The 15,220-nt window shown below is 44.2% G+C and overlaps 1 protein-coding gene across 3 annotated transcripts in view; it reads right to left on the bottom strand.

The window, feature by feature from the left end:
- LOC309884351 (alpha-2-macroglobulin-like protein 1) overlaps nt 1–14,761 on the bottom strand; it is a 29,852-nt gene extending 15,091 nt beyond the window's left edge. For all 3 annotated transcript variants that reach the window (XM_082773228.1, XM_082773229.1, XM_082773230.1), the window contains exons 1-20: nt 14,627–14,761; nt 13,809–13,992; nt 12,757–12,801; nt 12,284–12,428; nt 11,541–11,593; nt 11,217–11,237; nt 10,565–10,724; nt 9,869–9,953; nt 9,354–9,468; nt 8,073–8,181; nt 7,111–7,220; nt 6,064–6,228; nt 4,949–5,170; nt 4,075–4,138; nt 3,384–3,529; nt 2,629–2,775; nt 1,638–1,811; nt 1,148–1,253; nt 477–585; nt 157–382 (exon numbers count right to left, since the gene is read on the bottom strand). In XM_082773228.1, the coding sequence (XP_082629354.1) occupies nt 157–382; nt 477–585; nt 1,148–1,253; nt 1,638–1,811; nt 2,629–2,775; nt 3,384–3,529; nt 4,075–4,138; nt 4,949–5,170; nt 6,064–6,228; nt 7,111–7,220; nt 8,073–8,181; nt 9,354–9,468; nt 9,869–9,953; nt 10,565–10,724; nt 11,217–11,237; nt 11,541–11,593; nt 12,284–12,428; nt 12,757–12,801; nt 13,809–13,992; nt 14,627–14,694 (2,454 nt within the window). In that variant the 5' untranslated portion in view covers nt 14,695–14,761. The remainder of the gene's footprint in view (nt 1–156; nt 383–476; nt 586–1,147; nt 1,254–1,637; nt 1,812–2,628; nt 2,776–3,383; nt 3,530–4,074; nt 4,139–4,948; nt 5,171–6,063; nt 6,229–7,110; nt 7,221–8,072; nt 8,182–9,353; nt 9,469–9,868; nt 9,954–10,564; nt 10,725–11,216; nt 11,238–11,540; nt 11,594–12,283; nt 12,429–12,756; nt 12,802–13,808; nt 13,993–14,626) is intronic.
- Nucleotides 14,762–15,220: the final 459 nt, after the last annotated feature.

The raw sequence follows: 15,220 nt of genomic DNA, 5'->3' as shown, positions 1-15,220 counted from the left end.
GCCCTGCTCAAATGAGCAAATACCATGGGTCACAAAATATAAGACAGTGCTTTGTGGCCCAGATGCCTATATCTACATCTCCTGAGAAGCTCAGAGCTTGCCTTTGGGCTCAAGCTTTTGCTCCAACAGAGGCTATGGGACTGGGGGAATACTCACTTGGATACAGTCCTTGAGGTAGTTGAAGACAGTGGCTTTTAGGCTGAAAGTCTCTCCTCGGGTCACAGAGTAGGGCAGTGACAGATCTACAAAGAAAGGCTGGAAGACCCTAAGCGTGGCCAAAGGAGAGAGCCCAAAGCCAGTATCAGCAACACAGAAGGTATTGGTATGCCATTCTGTAATAGTGTCGGGTACAGTAAGTTGGAGAGATGCTTGCCCCTCATCACTACAGCAAGAAGAAAGAGAGGAGAACTTGCTCAGGAGCAGTCAGAAGTTTCCAGGGGTCTCCCTAGGGAAGGCAGGCAGAGGCTGTTACCAACCCAACAGGGACCAAATCCCAAATCCAGGTTTCTGGGAAATGTGTCCGTGGTTTGGGCTTTTCTGTGTCATCTGACTGCAGTACAGAATCAGCATGGCCAACATAATTGTCTGCAGAAAAGCAAGTGGTACATCAGAAAACAGCATGTGTCAGTACGGGTGAAATTGCTTCTTCATTTGCAGGCAATCTAACACAAACCATAAATGACCTGAGACACAGAACAGCATACACAGGATTGGCTTTTCAGTGACAATATGACACAGTGTCAGTGTCATTGGGGAACACAACTTTAGGGAGAGAGGGTTGGATGGACTTTAGCCTGAGGCTCGGTCTGACAAATCCAGAAAGTTTGGTCTGGATCCAGAAAGGGACAGAACACTTAAATGGAGTCACAATGTTTTAATAAGTCTGTGAAAATACTGGTGGAGAGCACAGTACCTTTTCTGTGAAGAGTGCAGAACCCAGGGACAGCCAATAAGGCAAAGAGATTTGAGCTTTTATCTGTGATTTATAAATCAGGTCCTTTAAACTGAACACAGACATCATTCCTTTCATACACACACAAAGGAGAAACACAGCAGGGTGGAAATCAGCCATCTCAGCTGCAGCCTGGTCAGGACTGGGAGAGGAGAGCCCCTTCAGTCAAGGAGATGGGCAATTTCAATTACTTACCAACTATACTGTCTTTGCTGGACAACATCTTTTTCTTAAAGTCTCGTTTTATACAGGAAACTGGTTTCTTGATTTTAGTATTGGTTAATATTTTCATGCGCAACTTCTGGAAAAACAGCAAAGAGAATAAATCAGTGATAAATAAAAGGGAAGAGGAACACTGAAAATACTTGAGATAGCAAGAGTAAGTGAGTTGTTCATAGATGAAACCATAAAAAATGCTACTTGTTTGTATGCATATGCATAGACTTACAGATTCACACTCGGGGCAGTGCATGAGGAATGCACTATGCTTACTGATAAGTTTCATCTTTCCCCATAGTCCCCAGGTGAGTGTGGACATGATGGAGAAGAGCAGGGTACAGATGACTTTTATCAATGAAAGTCAGGGCAGCTGAAGTTTGCTAAGAGCAAATTCTTGTAGGCATTCAGGATGTCATACTGGCAATCACTGTCTCAGGAAAAGTTTTGTACAAATGCAGAGAATCACCTTAAACAGATTAAAGACATCAGCTTCACTTTGGTACCACGGTGCTTCCTTATGAGTCTTTTTATGGAGACCAGATTTCTGAGGCAGACAAGGGTATGCATCAAAGTCTTCCAGGTGATAAGGGAACCCTCGTCCTCCAATTATAAAGCTGTCTTCAAAGACTGTCTTATACAGCTGCAATGGAAAAATAGAGGTCTTTATAAGGAACTGGGCAACATGCATGTATTTGTATGGGTCTAATATTTGTACCGTAGCCCTCTAATATACTTCATAAAGTTTCATACTTGAAGATGTTGGCACTGGCCCAGCTTGCACTACAGTACACGAAACCCAAGTTGATAGTGGATATAGGGATGAAACCCTTAGTTTGCAGACTGTCACCTCTGACAGTTCAAGCTTTTTAACTCTAAAACGAAAGATTTGGATAGGACACATGACTCAGTTTGAGCACAGGGCATTGGCATATCTGAATTACAAATTCAGCCTTATAGGGTTCTGTCCCCTGGCTTCTGTTTTCTAAAGAACTGCTCAGGTGCTCAGCATGAGCTGTCATATGGTTATAATTCAGCAAGGCTGGAGGAAGAAGAACAGGAGGACCCTAGCAGGGGAAAAAATCACTTTTAAAGGCTTAGCCTCACTGCCTGATAGCAGACAGAAGGGCGGAGAGGAAGGTAGATGTGAGGAAAGCACTTTCCCTCTAAGCAGTGAGCACTAGCATCTCTTTGAAGCTGCTCTCTCCACCTACTTCTGCAGTGGTGTGCAGCTCCACCACTCTCCAGACAGGCCCACAGTGCAGGGCAGATGCACTAGGAACACAAATAACACATAACTGCTCAGAAGAGGCCCAGGAGGAGGAATACCAAAGCAGCCACCTAAGGACACTATGTCCTATTAGGACTATGGGCTTCCTCCTTTCAGGATCCTCCTGCCAATGCATGGAGATAGAAGGCAGGCAGACATTATGGGGATGGCCATGGGAGGCTACACTCACTGTGTATGCTGTTAGGGTATTGTTCCACGTCAGGAGGACACTCTTGTCAACAGACTGGACAGAGCATAGGGATCCAGGAGCAGCCTTGAGATCCAGACTGACTTTTGACCCTGGGACTTCCTCCTTGCTTGAGAAGTCCAGTGCTACCTGCAAAAGGAGATGGGGTCAGGGGTTTACTGTTGGAGGGTGGGACTCTGCAAGTCTTAGGTGTCTGGACAGCAGGGTGAAAAACAGAGAATAAGGTAGGGAAGGGAGCTGAGATGCTGACAGAAACCATCCTGGTTCATCAAGGTTCATCCTGGTTCATCCTGGTTCATTCTGATTCATCCTTCATCATGGTTACTGGGGCTGCAGTGCATACAGCCCAGTAAAAATTCCCCTACTACCACACCGCTACCTCCTGCTGATCCAGAGCTCACACACGTAGCTAGGCAGGCAGGCTTTCTTTTGCATTAGGGAGAGGACAGGGGATAGTGTACTCCCAAGTCACTCATGGGGAATGCGGGGAGTTCAAGGTGGGCTGTTTTACTCCTTCAGAACAGCTTGCCACTCAGCGTAGGGGAGGGCAGAACTAGGAATTTAGTTAAGAAGGAGGTTATCTGTTTGTTTCCCAGTCAAAAATACTGGACATCTGGTTTAGCATGTGTCCAGCTTACACATTTTGGCTGAGGATAAAACAAAACTAAGAACCACAGCAGGCCAGAGCATATCAATGCTACAATTGTTCTCTCATTCCATTTTGTGCTTCTACCTACCTTGTTTTTAAAGCATGTTGCTACTTGAAACTGTTCCACATCAGCTACCACCTCTCCATCCAAGAAAAGAGCATACACTAGAAGTCTGATGTCAGGAAGGAAGTCATTGCCAACAGTCAGGGTGAATGAGAAGGAACCCTGTAGATCTGCACAAGACAACAGCAAAGAAGAGGGAGAAAGCTCTCACTTGAGTTCACACCATGCAGAATCAGCTGATTGGGGTAGGATACACAATAAGAATCAGAAGAGGGAATTCAATGCTTTCTACCTGTAGACATGAACACCCCACACATACACTGCCACAGATTACAGATTAACAATAATCCCATTATACTAGTCACTACTTTGGCTCAAGGTTGGCAAAAATATCTTTTTCTTCCTGTACCTTAGATAAGCAGGCAAGCTACACAATTTTTTATCTTCTCCAAAGATACAAGGTAGCAGCAAAATCAAAAGGTTGGGTATTAGGTTAATTAGACAAGACAGAAGAAGGACACTTGTCTAGAAGGCCACTGAACTGTTGAGAGTGGAGGTTGTGTTGGTCTAATGAGGTGGACCACACAATAAGAACTCATTTCAACAGCTTCTTCCTGTGGATAATAGTAACACCTGCAGAGATTGTCATTGGTTGGCAGTCACAAATTTCTGGTCTTTGTTATGGTGCACTTAATTTTCATGAGGTTCTACTCACTCTCATGCTGGAGAATTGATACCTGCTTCTCTCCACTGAAAAGGATCCTGCCTTTGGAAATCACCTGAAGAGCAAAGAGAAGTGCCATTGAAGGGCCGGAATTCTGCAGGTATGAGGAGAGTGAGAAAAGAACAAAAGAAGAGAGAAGGAAACATCTGACATACTGCCACAGAAGCTCCTCTGGTAGGCTATGCCCTAAAGAGGTGGTGATAGCTGGGAAGGGACTTCAGAGGTATTGGTTAGGACATGAGAAGTTGCCACTTATGAAGCCAGAGGTACATCTGAGGCTAGCACTAGCAGCTGTTTTTAAGCACCACTGAAGTCTGATTTCACAATGTTAGGATACAACATTTTTCAAACTTATGAATGAGCTCAGTTCAGTAACCCATATACTAATAACCTCTCAGCTAGACTGAAAGTAGTCGGACCCTTGCTTTGGACTCACTTTCCTGTAACTGAACTTCATCAAGACATGGTAACGTACCTCTGGAGTGCATCAAGGCCCTGGCAATTTCAAGTTTTTGTTTTGTTTTGTTTTGTTTGTTTGCTTTTCTGTATGGAACCAGGCCAGGGGAAGTCAGCTGCACCAGAGATTGCCTCTGAGTTCACATAACAGAAATTAAGGTGAATGGCAGGTATCTATCACCCAAGGTTAGGCCAGGACAAACAAAGCAAAGCAGCTGGAGGATAGGAGAAGGCCCAGGATCTTGAGGATAGGAGGACAGGAGGTTGGGGCAGAACAGAACACACAAACTGACCTTTACTGTCCTGGGAACAATATACTCTTTACCAAGAGTATCTGTGTGCTATTGTGAAAAAGATAAATACCAGTAAGTGTGACCTTGCCCAAGATTCAGATGTCTTCTCTGCTCACCAAGTAGTAGAAATCAATGTGGTCTGCTTTAGAGCTGAGTTTATTCTGGTCAAGGATGTAATCTACTTGCACTTCCTGCTCTTGATCACAGGGCATCACATCATTCCTGGCCTTGATCTCAAGGAAGCTGTTGCTCTCAGAGTAGAAAGGTTTCAGCCAGTGTAAGCTATCCTCAATACCTTCAGATTTCTTCTCAGTGTCATTTCCAAGGTAGTAGGTGCCCTTCAGAGCACAAAAACACAAGTAAGCAGTCAGTATGACCTGACAAAGGAGCTTGTATACTTTGAGTCTGCAGAAAATACTAAGTTATTACCTGGCAGATGACACATCTGTATGTCATCTTGTTTAAGGTCATCATTTTGTTTAAGGTCAATTTTGAAGCCAATAACACTTTATCTTACAAAGTTTTAGCAAAAATCTAAGTTCAGTAGCTTTGCTCACAATCTTACTCTTCCTCTTTTATCTTTCCATGGGAACACACTTACCATCAGTCTGTAACTGTCCAGCATGAATGCAACACCCATGTTTTGTGTTTGTACTTTTGCTTAGATGCCCTTAAGTACAACAGGTGCCAAAACAGCTCTTGCATGATGAAGGTCTACTTCCCTGTGGAGAATCTAAGGCTCTGCAGACAATATCTGTGGGCCTATGAACAGGAATTAAAGCCTGCCCCTGGGCTCCCTGAGGACAGAAATCTACCTCCCAGATTACAGAGCCTCTAATCACCAAACCACATCAACCAAAATTAGGGGACCTCACCCTGGATAGGCTAGGGTCTCAGGGGAAAACATCCAGAGCAATAGTTCCTTCCAGTCTGAGAAACAAGTAGCAATTGGAGGTCATACTGCTTGGGCATGAATCCCTCATCAGCTGCAAGGAATGCAGAGAGTTGGAAAGATGCATGTACTGCCAGGCTGGCAGCAGTGAGCTTCAGGTGTAGGATCAGAAGGTGTGAAGAGAAGACAAGTGCTTCAAAGTCTGGTATTGAAAGGGAGGTCAAATGAGATTAGAAGCCAGAAGATTGTGCCCCAAAAACCTCAGGTGTCTTCCACTTTCTGCCCCATTCCTCCATCTGCCCTTACTTTATTTATCTTTTCACTGTGGGTGATGCTCACCTTCAAAGAAACCAGTGTGCTGTTCCAGCTGGTGGTATCCAGTGAGAAGTGGACTTCCCCTTTCTCATCTGTGAGGAATGACAGGTGTGTCTCCTCATTGTCTATGTCAATTGTTAGGTAAACTGTTTCATTTTGGAGGGGAGAGTCATCACTGTGGCATAACATCTACAGACAAGGGAAGGAAGATAATAACCCTCATGCCACACTCCCAGGCCCCGACAGTGCTTAATACTAATTATTACTATCATTAGGCTTTCTACATGTAAGTCTTTTGAGTTTTCAGACAGGTTGGAAGGGTCCAAATAAAAACTGAATAAATACACAAAAACACCAGTGTGCAGCAGTTCAGGACCAGAAACAAAGTATAGTGCAGCTATACTACACTACACTACACTACACTACACTACACTACACTACACTACACTATACCTATAGTTGGCCATAGGTAAAATTTACCTATATTGGGTAAAAAAGAGGTAATTTCCTTGGATCTTGAACTTTTTCTTGGACAATGCTCCAAGATCCTAGAAGATCAGAAACTGTCCTGTCTCCAGCAACTTAACTCTTACTGTTTTTTGCCCTCCTTCATGATGTGATTAGTACTGGCCCAGATGAAAGTGTTTCTAGCTCCAATGGGACAGCAGTCCTAGCATCATGCTGTGGACTTGGGTCAGAAATGACTGCCAGTGAATGGATACACAAGGCTCTAGTGGTTTCTCCCAAGCTGTCATAACCATTTGAACAGCTGTCCACAGGTAATAATATTTCCCTGCTGCCGACACCCCCATCCCATATGCCTTATATCACTCAGACTAGTTTCAGGAGCTGCTCCTGAGGAAGCTCTCAGAGACTGCAGCCGGCTCCAAAATTCCTTTTCAGGGAAATTACTGAGTTAGGGTGTAGAGAAGAAATGGCTTCCATAGAAGGCTTCACTCATAGTTGCTGGATATTGACAGAGCAGCACTTTCCCAGAGACTGCTTCTTTCTATCTACAGAAAATTAGACCTATGATGTATTCTCAGCAGAGAAGGGACCTATGGGTGTTACCTTCCCTGTGTATGGTAATCCACGTTTGTAGAATGGATGGACATTGATAAATTCTATAGACTTAATTCTTGTCACAATAGAAATTATAGATATATTTTCAGTCTTTGCTCCTGTGTGGAGAGAGAAGAAATCTGTTAAATCCCAGCAGTGCTTTTAGGAAGCAGAAGATGAGAATATCCTTTTACACTACCTACATCTAAATTTAAAAAAGAGAATACATTCTTCTAGTGTACGATTCCCTCAATCTCTCTGGGATATTTGCTTAATGACAGGATACATCAAATCTTATAAGCACATATTTCTAATGTTTTTGCAGATTAAGAGAAATCAGATGACTGTTCTGGTATAGACAACTATATTGTAGATGCCTAAAAGTGGCCTGAGAAACCAAACCCACAGTGTGGCAGTTCAAAAAATTGACACCTCCAGTTGCCAGAACAATGGGATATTAACACTGATGCTGACAACCTACCTCTTCATAGTCAATAATGTAGCAGAATAAAAGGGAGCAGAATGGGATTCCTGACAGCAGAAGAGTCCATAAGCAACCCTGCCTCAGGCTTAGGAAGTGAGAGGACAAGAGACTCTGTGAGTAGGGACTACCTGCTGGGATGGTGCGCTACAATTAGCAAGAACTGTGAGGATTTGTTGCAGACTTTTCCATGACTAGCCAGGGCTTTGCAAATGGTTGAGGAACTCCTCAGTGTCGAGGCAGTCACTGAAATGACATCTACATGCTTGTGGAGATGAAGGGTAGAGAGGATTAGGAAATCTGGTCCTAACAGGTGGAAGAGGTGCTAGAATAGAGAACATCATGCATGATAGAAGACTAGGGAACTTTCTTCATGAATTCCTTTCAAAAGGAATTCAACTGCTGCACAAAAGCCAAAACCAAAAAAAATCAAACAAGGAAATGAAAAGCTGTCTGCAAGGATTGGAACTTTTCACATGTCCTCCAGTACCTGTTCCAGTTTCCTCCATTTCCCCTCTCACATATAGGTAGCTGTCAGATTCATTTAATTCCAGAGTCTTTGTCTTCACCGTAAAAGTAGTACAGCCATTCTTGTCTGTCTGGAGAAACATGAACAGAAAGAAAGAGCATAATGTGGAGGTAGAGGAGCTGTTTCACAGATGCTGGGTAATCCTAAAGAAGTATTTCCAAATACTTGTGGAGCAGTGGGAAGTTCAAAAACCTGTAATTGCAGAAATCTGCCACGGATACCTTAGCTAGAGAACAAACCCATCACACTTGGATCAAAGTCATCAAAAATTGGCATCAAAATGTGCTTCAGACAAATGATACAATGGTTAGCTATGTCACAGGCTAATATGGAGACTGGATTAAGCCTGCTCCCTGCCTTTAAAAGAGCATTGGTGTCTACCTGAGCTGGAGGTAGCCTTCTCCCTAAAACTGTGGTCCTGATGAATTAATGCTGATCTGATGGCATTCTAGTCACAGCTGTCTCTGTGATGTGGCTATGCTAAACAAGGACACCCAGCCAGTTACAGATTTCAAGAGCTGTGCCAGTCATTAGGTAGAGACTGGGTACAGACATCCTGCCATGAGAGTGGGGGTGGACAAAGTGTTTCTAGCTGTGTCTGTTAAGTTCTCTGGAGAACCTTGCATGGCTTTTTGCATGCTATGTGAGAGGAAGCTGGCATGCATCGTTCCAGATGGAGATATTTTACTACTGGATGGATTTTAAAAAATGCAGAGATCCAGTTGGATTTTCATATTCTGGCTTGTTGCTGGCTCACCTGACATTTAAAAATATTTTCTTGTGACTTGAAAGCTAAAAGAGCTGCATCTGAAAGCTGAGGACACTGGTAAATTTAAGATTATCTTTTAACTGTGTGAACAGAGCAAGAAATGGTACGTTAAGCCACTGACTATCTGATTGTCTGATTTACTGTTTACTGGTGGGAATGGTCACAAGGCTGAATATACCAGTTGTCTGATTCTGCACAGTATGATACAGATTCTTGGGAAAGGCCACAGGTACCATCACTTACACAGAACTCACACCTTCTCCTGAATTACTGAGTCAGATATGGGCAGCCAGAACAGTAATTCAAGTAATACAGGAGTTACAGGAAGAGAAATCAATCAGGTCTAAGAAGTGGAAAGACACCAGATTAAACCGATTTGTGTACATCAGAGGTGCAGTCAGGCAGATTAAGAGGACAGATGGACAGACATTTCCATCAGGTGATACTTTCCACTCTCTCATATTTCCACCTACCCAGCTCTGTTTTTTCCTCATCTCAGTAGAATTTGAGAAATCTCTCTTGAAAAGTTGTAATGATGTCAAAAAAGTAATGTCTATTTTGCCTTGAACGGGCTTCCCATAGGTATACCTGTGTCACAGGGTGGAAACACACACCTGAAGATGAGCTGCTTCAGCAGAAAAATTGAACCAGGCCCCCCCCCACCCTATCAGGGATGAAGTGGAGCCTGGGAGAGTGTTGTATCTTGTTTGTTCGGGAACTTCAGCTCACCCCTGCAAAACAGTTTACATTTCTCTCCACCCACTATACATCAGGAATGCGTTTCAAGCCACTGTCTCAAGTGTGCCCCTGATCAGCATCCTTAGTGTCCTTCAGTCTCACAGTAAATGAGAAAGAGTCAGTTCCACAGAGCGATCTGGCTCCCTCAACAAGGTAATGAAAGAATGTCATACTGGAAGGCCACTTCTCTACTACCAGCTGTTTAAAGGTGATTGTGGAGCCAAAGGACAGATACCACAATGGTACTCACTTGCCACATAACTTCAGCTGAAATTCCTCATCCGCTGTACTGATAAAGGGAGGGTGCTCAATCTCTAATTCAATTTTTGTCAGCTCTGCAGACAGAGGCATGGAAGAGGGGAAGAGGCATGGAAAAGAGGCATGAAGAGAAAAGAAAAAAAAAAAAAGCAGTACTGAGTATGGTGTGCACTGACTTGAAATTCTGCTGTAACTGCAGTCAAGATAGTAAGGACCCCAGTTATTCATCCCCATGTTGTGATAGTGCTTACTCCCTTTGCCTCCCTCTGATGCTACAATTCCGAAAAGGATTGCTTTCTACTCTAGCTCCGTCAGGCATAAACATTGTAAACAGGTTAGAATCACTGCAACTGATCTGGGTTAGGGCATGATGCAGCTCCTTGTTATGGCAGCTGACGGGAGCGAACAGTACATTTAGCTTAGAGGAGCGTGACAATGAGCAGCAGAAAGTGCTCACCACAGGGTCCAGCTGCAGCTAGAACAAGATCTGAAGTCTTGTCAGACTACAACATCTGCCTTGTACCCTACTCAGCTGCAGAACATTCAGACCAGCATGAGATGAGTGCCCAGACCTATCTATGTCCCTGATCTGTTCTTCTCCCAGGGCAAAAGGTCTGATGAACACAGCCACGTCTCTTCTCTACCTACCCACACTGCTCTTCCCTCACCTCTGTTGTCCAAGTCTCACCATATTCTTTAACGACGAAGGTATTTTTAGCCATGTCTTGTTGCACTGAGATGGTATACTTCCCAAGAGCTGCTTCAGAGGCCAAGGGGAAGGACAGATCCACAATGCCATGTCTTGATTTTACATTCTGCCACTCAGCAATACGGTTACGTTTAGGATCCTATTTGGGAAGGAACATTCAGAGACACAAAGTCACACTGGGAGCATAGGTACCTGGAAGGTCCAACCATACTCAGGCACAAGAAGGCACTATCAGGGCTTAACCTTGCCCCAGCAGAGAGGATCCCTGGTCACAGCAGAAACCACCAGGTGAGATTCCTTCTCCTCCCTCCGGTACCCTTTTACTGAACTGTTGACTTGCAAAGGCTGTCAGTAAAGCTACTGGGAAGTGGTAATACCACAGAACCATAGGAAGGAAAAGCAGCTGTACTGTATCTATTGAGCATTTTGCCTTGTGCTTCTGCTCTGATTCATTACTGCCATGCCTCTAGCTCAGCTATGTGCTGGTTTGAAAGAAGAGCCCAGGCTGACCAGGTAGAAAAGAGTTCAGATGACTTATTTATAGGGTTACATTTGTGGCACAGCTCAGTCAAGGAGAGAAAGGGCACAGTGGAAGAGACAGACTCCCTCTGGTCAGTTCTTTGTCACTTACCAGCAGCCATATCTGGGGATACTGTAAAAAAAAAAAAAAAAAAAAAGACACAAGCTCAGTTTTGTATAGAGCAAAACAGCATCCATGTGAACCAGAAAAGTTCTGCTCCATCCAGACCCTACGTTATGTCTCCTCCTTCTTCTGTGCTAGCACACACTGCAGTCTTTCTCCAGGGGACCAACGGATGCGTGGTTTCCCTTCAAAGATCGCTTGCCTTTAGGACTTAACAGGCATGCAGGGAGGGGGAAATGTCTCTTTCAAAAGCCTCTCAGTGTATATCATGCTGAGGCTCCTCCATCTATAAATGCATGGAGTGAAACTCACCTCATTTTTAATGACTTTAAGGTCATTGTCAAGGTTCACAATTCGAAATTTCACTGGAAATACAAAGGAAAGGATAGTAAAGCATTCTGCATTCAACATGTCCTTGCACAAATCTTGTTCTCCCTTTCTGTTCTCCTATATCTATGTATATCTCTGTTTACCTTAGAGGTATTCAGGTCTTCCCCCAAACAGCCCCTCCCAGCACCTGCCTTCCAGTCCCAACCCCAGCCCCCAACCCACCCAGGACTCTGTCTGGGAGGTTTATATGCAGCTGCAGGCTGCTGGAAGGATTATAATGATGTGTAAAACAGTGGGGTTGGTCTTTCTGCAGTCTGTTCATATTGTGAAAACTGTGGAATAATCCTCCATATTTCTACAGCCTGGAGGTGCTCTAAGCACAAAGCATCTATGCTGTGACTTTAAGCTTTACTCAAGTGTAAACAAGTATTCAAAAAATAACAAGGGATTGCCTAGTGTCCTAGAGAGTTCTGGCTTTCCTTTTGGCTTTATGAGAGATACTTCAAAAGAACAACACCGAGGAGCAGCAGGCTGAGCATTTGGTACAGCACGGCTTATGGGGGAACATCCTGACTCACATCGTTCCTGGAAACACTGAAAAAAGAGACCTGCTTTCTTCTAGCTCCAAAAGGCCTAGCTTGGTGCACTTGATGAAGTCTTCCCTCAAAATGTGGCTGCTACCTTAATCCTTCCCTCCCCATTTCCACGTCACCTTCTTGCCTTACCTGTTTCTCCAGGTTTGTATAAGGCCTTGTCTGTCTCTACCAGAATTATGTTCTTCTGGGGCTTGACCAGCACCTTCTTGCGACCCTCAAAGAGCACACTGTCATCGCTGTGTATCAGGACATGCAGAAAAACCACCTCCTCTGACTGTCAGAGTAAAATAAAAACTGCCTAAGACTAGAAGTAATTTGAAGGGGAAACCGAGGCTACCAAAATCTCCAATTCAGTCTTCTCTGTCCCCTTTCTTTGATTTAGCTCTTTCCTTTCTTTAGTCATAGACTTCCACACACACCCCGGTTTCCTTATTCTCTTTTCTCTGCCTTTCCCCTTGTCACACTTGTGCATTTCTACATTTCTTTCTCCCCATTGCTATCTTTCCCACCATGCAACTCCTCCCTTTAATATGGCTCAGACACAGGAGAGGCTGAAGCTCTCTAGTTTGTAAGAGGAGAGGCAGCCAAGAAAGGTGTCTTACTTGTGAAGCTGAAGCATCTGTTTCCCAGGGAGTTAACTCTGGTACCTAGGTTGATTGATGTAAGGAAAGAAATAGAAAAAAAATCATCAGAGATCTTGCATCTTATCCCAGATGTGAGACATCACCTCACTGTTAAACAATCCTCAAACTTCAGAGTCCAAACTCCACTGCACGAATCAGCCTCTAGACCACTTAATATTGCTTGAAGAAGAAGCAGTCACCATCTGTCTTTTATTCATGAATGTAAGAGTGAACCATATGACATATCATTCTCCCTGTCACAGAAATTGAAGATTGTTTTACAAATAAACAAAACAAAACAAACGAACAAAAAAACACATAGGGAAGACAGATATGGAGCTGACTAAGGCAGTAATGGGAAAAAGATACTGGTCAGGCAAAAACTTTGGACATCTCACTATCAGAAAGACTAAGCTCACCAGGAGAAAGTGTTTTTGTTTGTTTGTTTTTGTTTTGTTTTGCTTTGCTTTGTTTTGTTTTGTTTTAACTACAGATGTCCCTGGCTTTCCAGAACCAGGATTCACTCTCTCCTAAGTCCTGGAACCAAACACTTTGTTAAATACTGTCTTGCTGATAAAAGAACCAGAACTGACTACAGACCCTTCTCGAGTTCTGCTGGATCTGTAGGGCAATAAGAGCATAGGCACAGCAACTTAGTATGGTGCTGAAGGAGACAGGGAGAGTTTGTAGAGTCTCAGCACCAGACACATCTCCACGTCTCTCCAGCAATGTAACTGGAATTCCTGTAGTCATGTCAGAGCCTCAGTGTAGCTAGTTCAGCTAACTACAACAATAGGATGAAATCAGCTGATAGATTTTTTTAAAAAATATTTTCTACGCTGTGAAAGATTGCCTAGTTTGTTAGGTTCTAGGACACTCTTGTATTTTGCCTTGAACTGTTAGGAAAAGATACTTCACCTGCTTGGAACCTCATGGCAAGACAGAGAAGGACAGTGTGTCAAGAGAGCACTCCTGTCTGAAGTGGGAGTAAGATCATCTACTGACAAGTCAGCAACCACAGCTACACTCACCTGGAAGGTGATGCACTCAAAAGTACCTGGCTTCTCCACGTCCTGTTCCACCAGTGTGTGATTCTTGGTTTCCATCTCCAGGGTGACAGCCAGGTGAACAGCCTCAGTCAGGGAGCTGAGGTGAATGCAGAGCTTCTCCTCTTGCGAATGGTGAATGACAGCAGGGAACACCACCATGTAGTGACTAGAAGAGAGCAGATGTTCAGAAACAATTCAGAGCATGAGGTGGACAGGCCAGAATAAATCTCTGCTGCACTCATGGAGAGGCACATCAAAGGTCTGAAATGCCTAAGAGGCCTACAGTGAAGGAATTATGGTGCAGCTCCTTTTCCATGCCAGAAAGAAGCAACACGCCCAGCATGGAACCAGACGGCTCCTGGTATGTGTCTGTCACCACCTTGCCACCAGCCAGGACACAGCTGCCCCAGCAGCAAGTACACAAGAACAGAAAGTTTAGGTGAGGAATGAAGCTGAAAACTCAGTGACCAAGGCATAAGGCTTCAGGCCTCACACCAAATTTCATCTTCACAAGCACAGGATGAATGAAGGCAAACTTGTGGCTTCTGTAGCTTTTCAGTGTGTACAGTGCACTGCTAGTGCGGTGCCTGCACTAGCATATACCAGGGGCTTCACCTGCAGTGGTGCTTGACACCCAGAGCTCCAAAGTAACTCAGAAGGAACTGCTTCTGCTCAGCCTCCCTAATAACAAGATTCCCTACATGCAGCTCTGTGATGCTAAACCATGCAGCACCTCAGCACTAAACCCTTCAACGACAGTCCTTTCCACCAAGCCCCCCAAAATCAAAAGATAATCTCACGGTTCCAGGCTTGCTTCAGCTGCAACTGGGAATAGGGTCAGGGCTAAAAGGAGCACTGGTGCTCCCATTGCTTGGGCTGGGAAAGACAGCTGTCAAGATCCGCACAGGAGGAGAGAGTAGCCTGTACTGATGGGCTATAACAATCCTAAATACACCCCTCAGATGTTCCTAAGGCCAAAGTGTGGGGGAAGTTTATATACGGAGATTATATCTCTTCCAGGCTAATGACACTAGCTAATATTTACTTATTTCCACCAATGGCAGAGTAAAGGCCACACAGCACTGTTCTCCACCCACGTCTAAGCTCAGATGGCATTCCAGGTGGTGGGATGTCAGAGCGCTGTGGGGAACATGTGGAGTGGGTGACCTCTAACCCAAACTGAAGGGGACCTAGGAGAAAAGCTCACCTCAGTTTTGGCTGGTCTGGATTCTGGCTGTAGCATCCCAAGGGAGACAAAGCAGCTATTATCCTTAGCTTGTGAAAAAGGATCCTCAGCACTCTGACTGTGCTTTATCAGTGATCTTCCCCTCATCCAGTTTTCATCAGTGCTTGAATTCAAAATCTTTCAATTAATTTCAATTTCAATTTCCTTC

The sequence above is a fragment of the Aythya marila genome, assembly GCF_965140915.1.
Source record: "Aythya marila genome assembly, chromosome: 1".
Classification (NCBI taxonomy): Eukaryota; Metazoa; Chordata; class Aves; order Anseriformes; family Anatidae; genus Aythya; species Aythya marila.
This window is presented reverse-complemented; position numbering and strand designations above follow the sequence as displayed.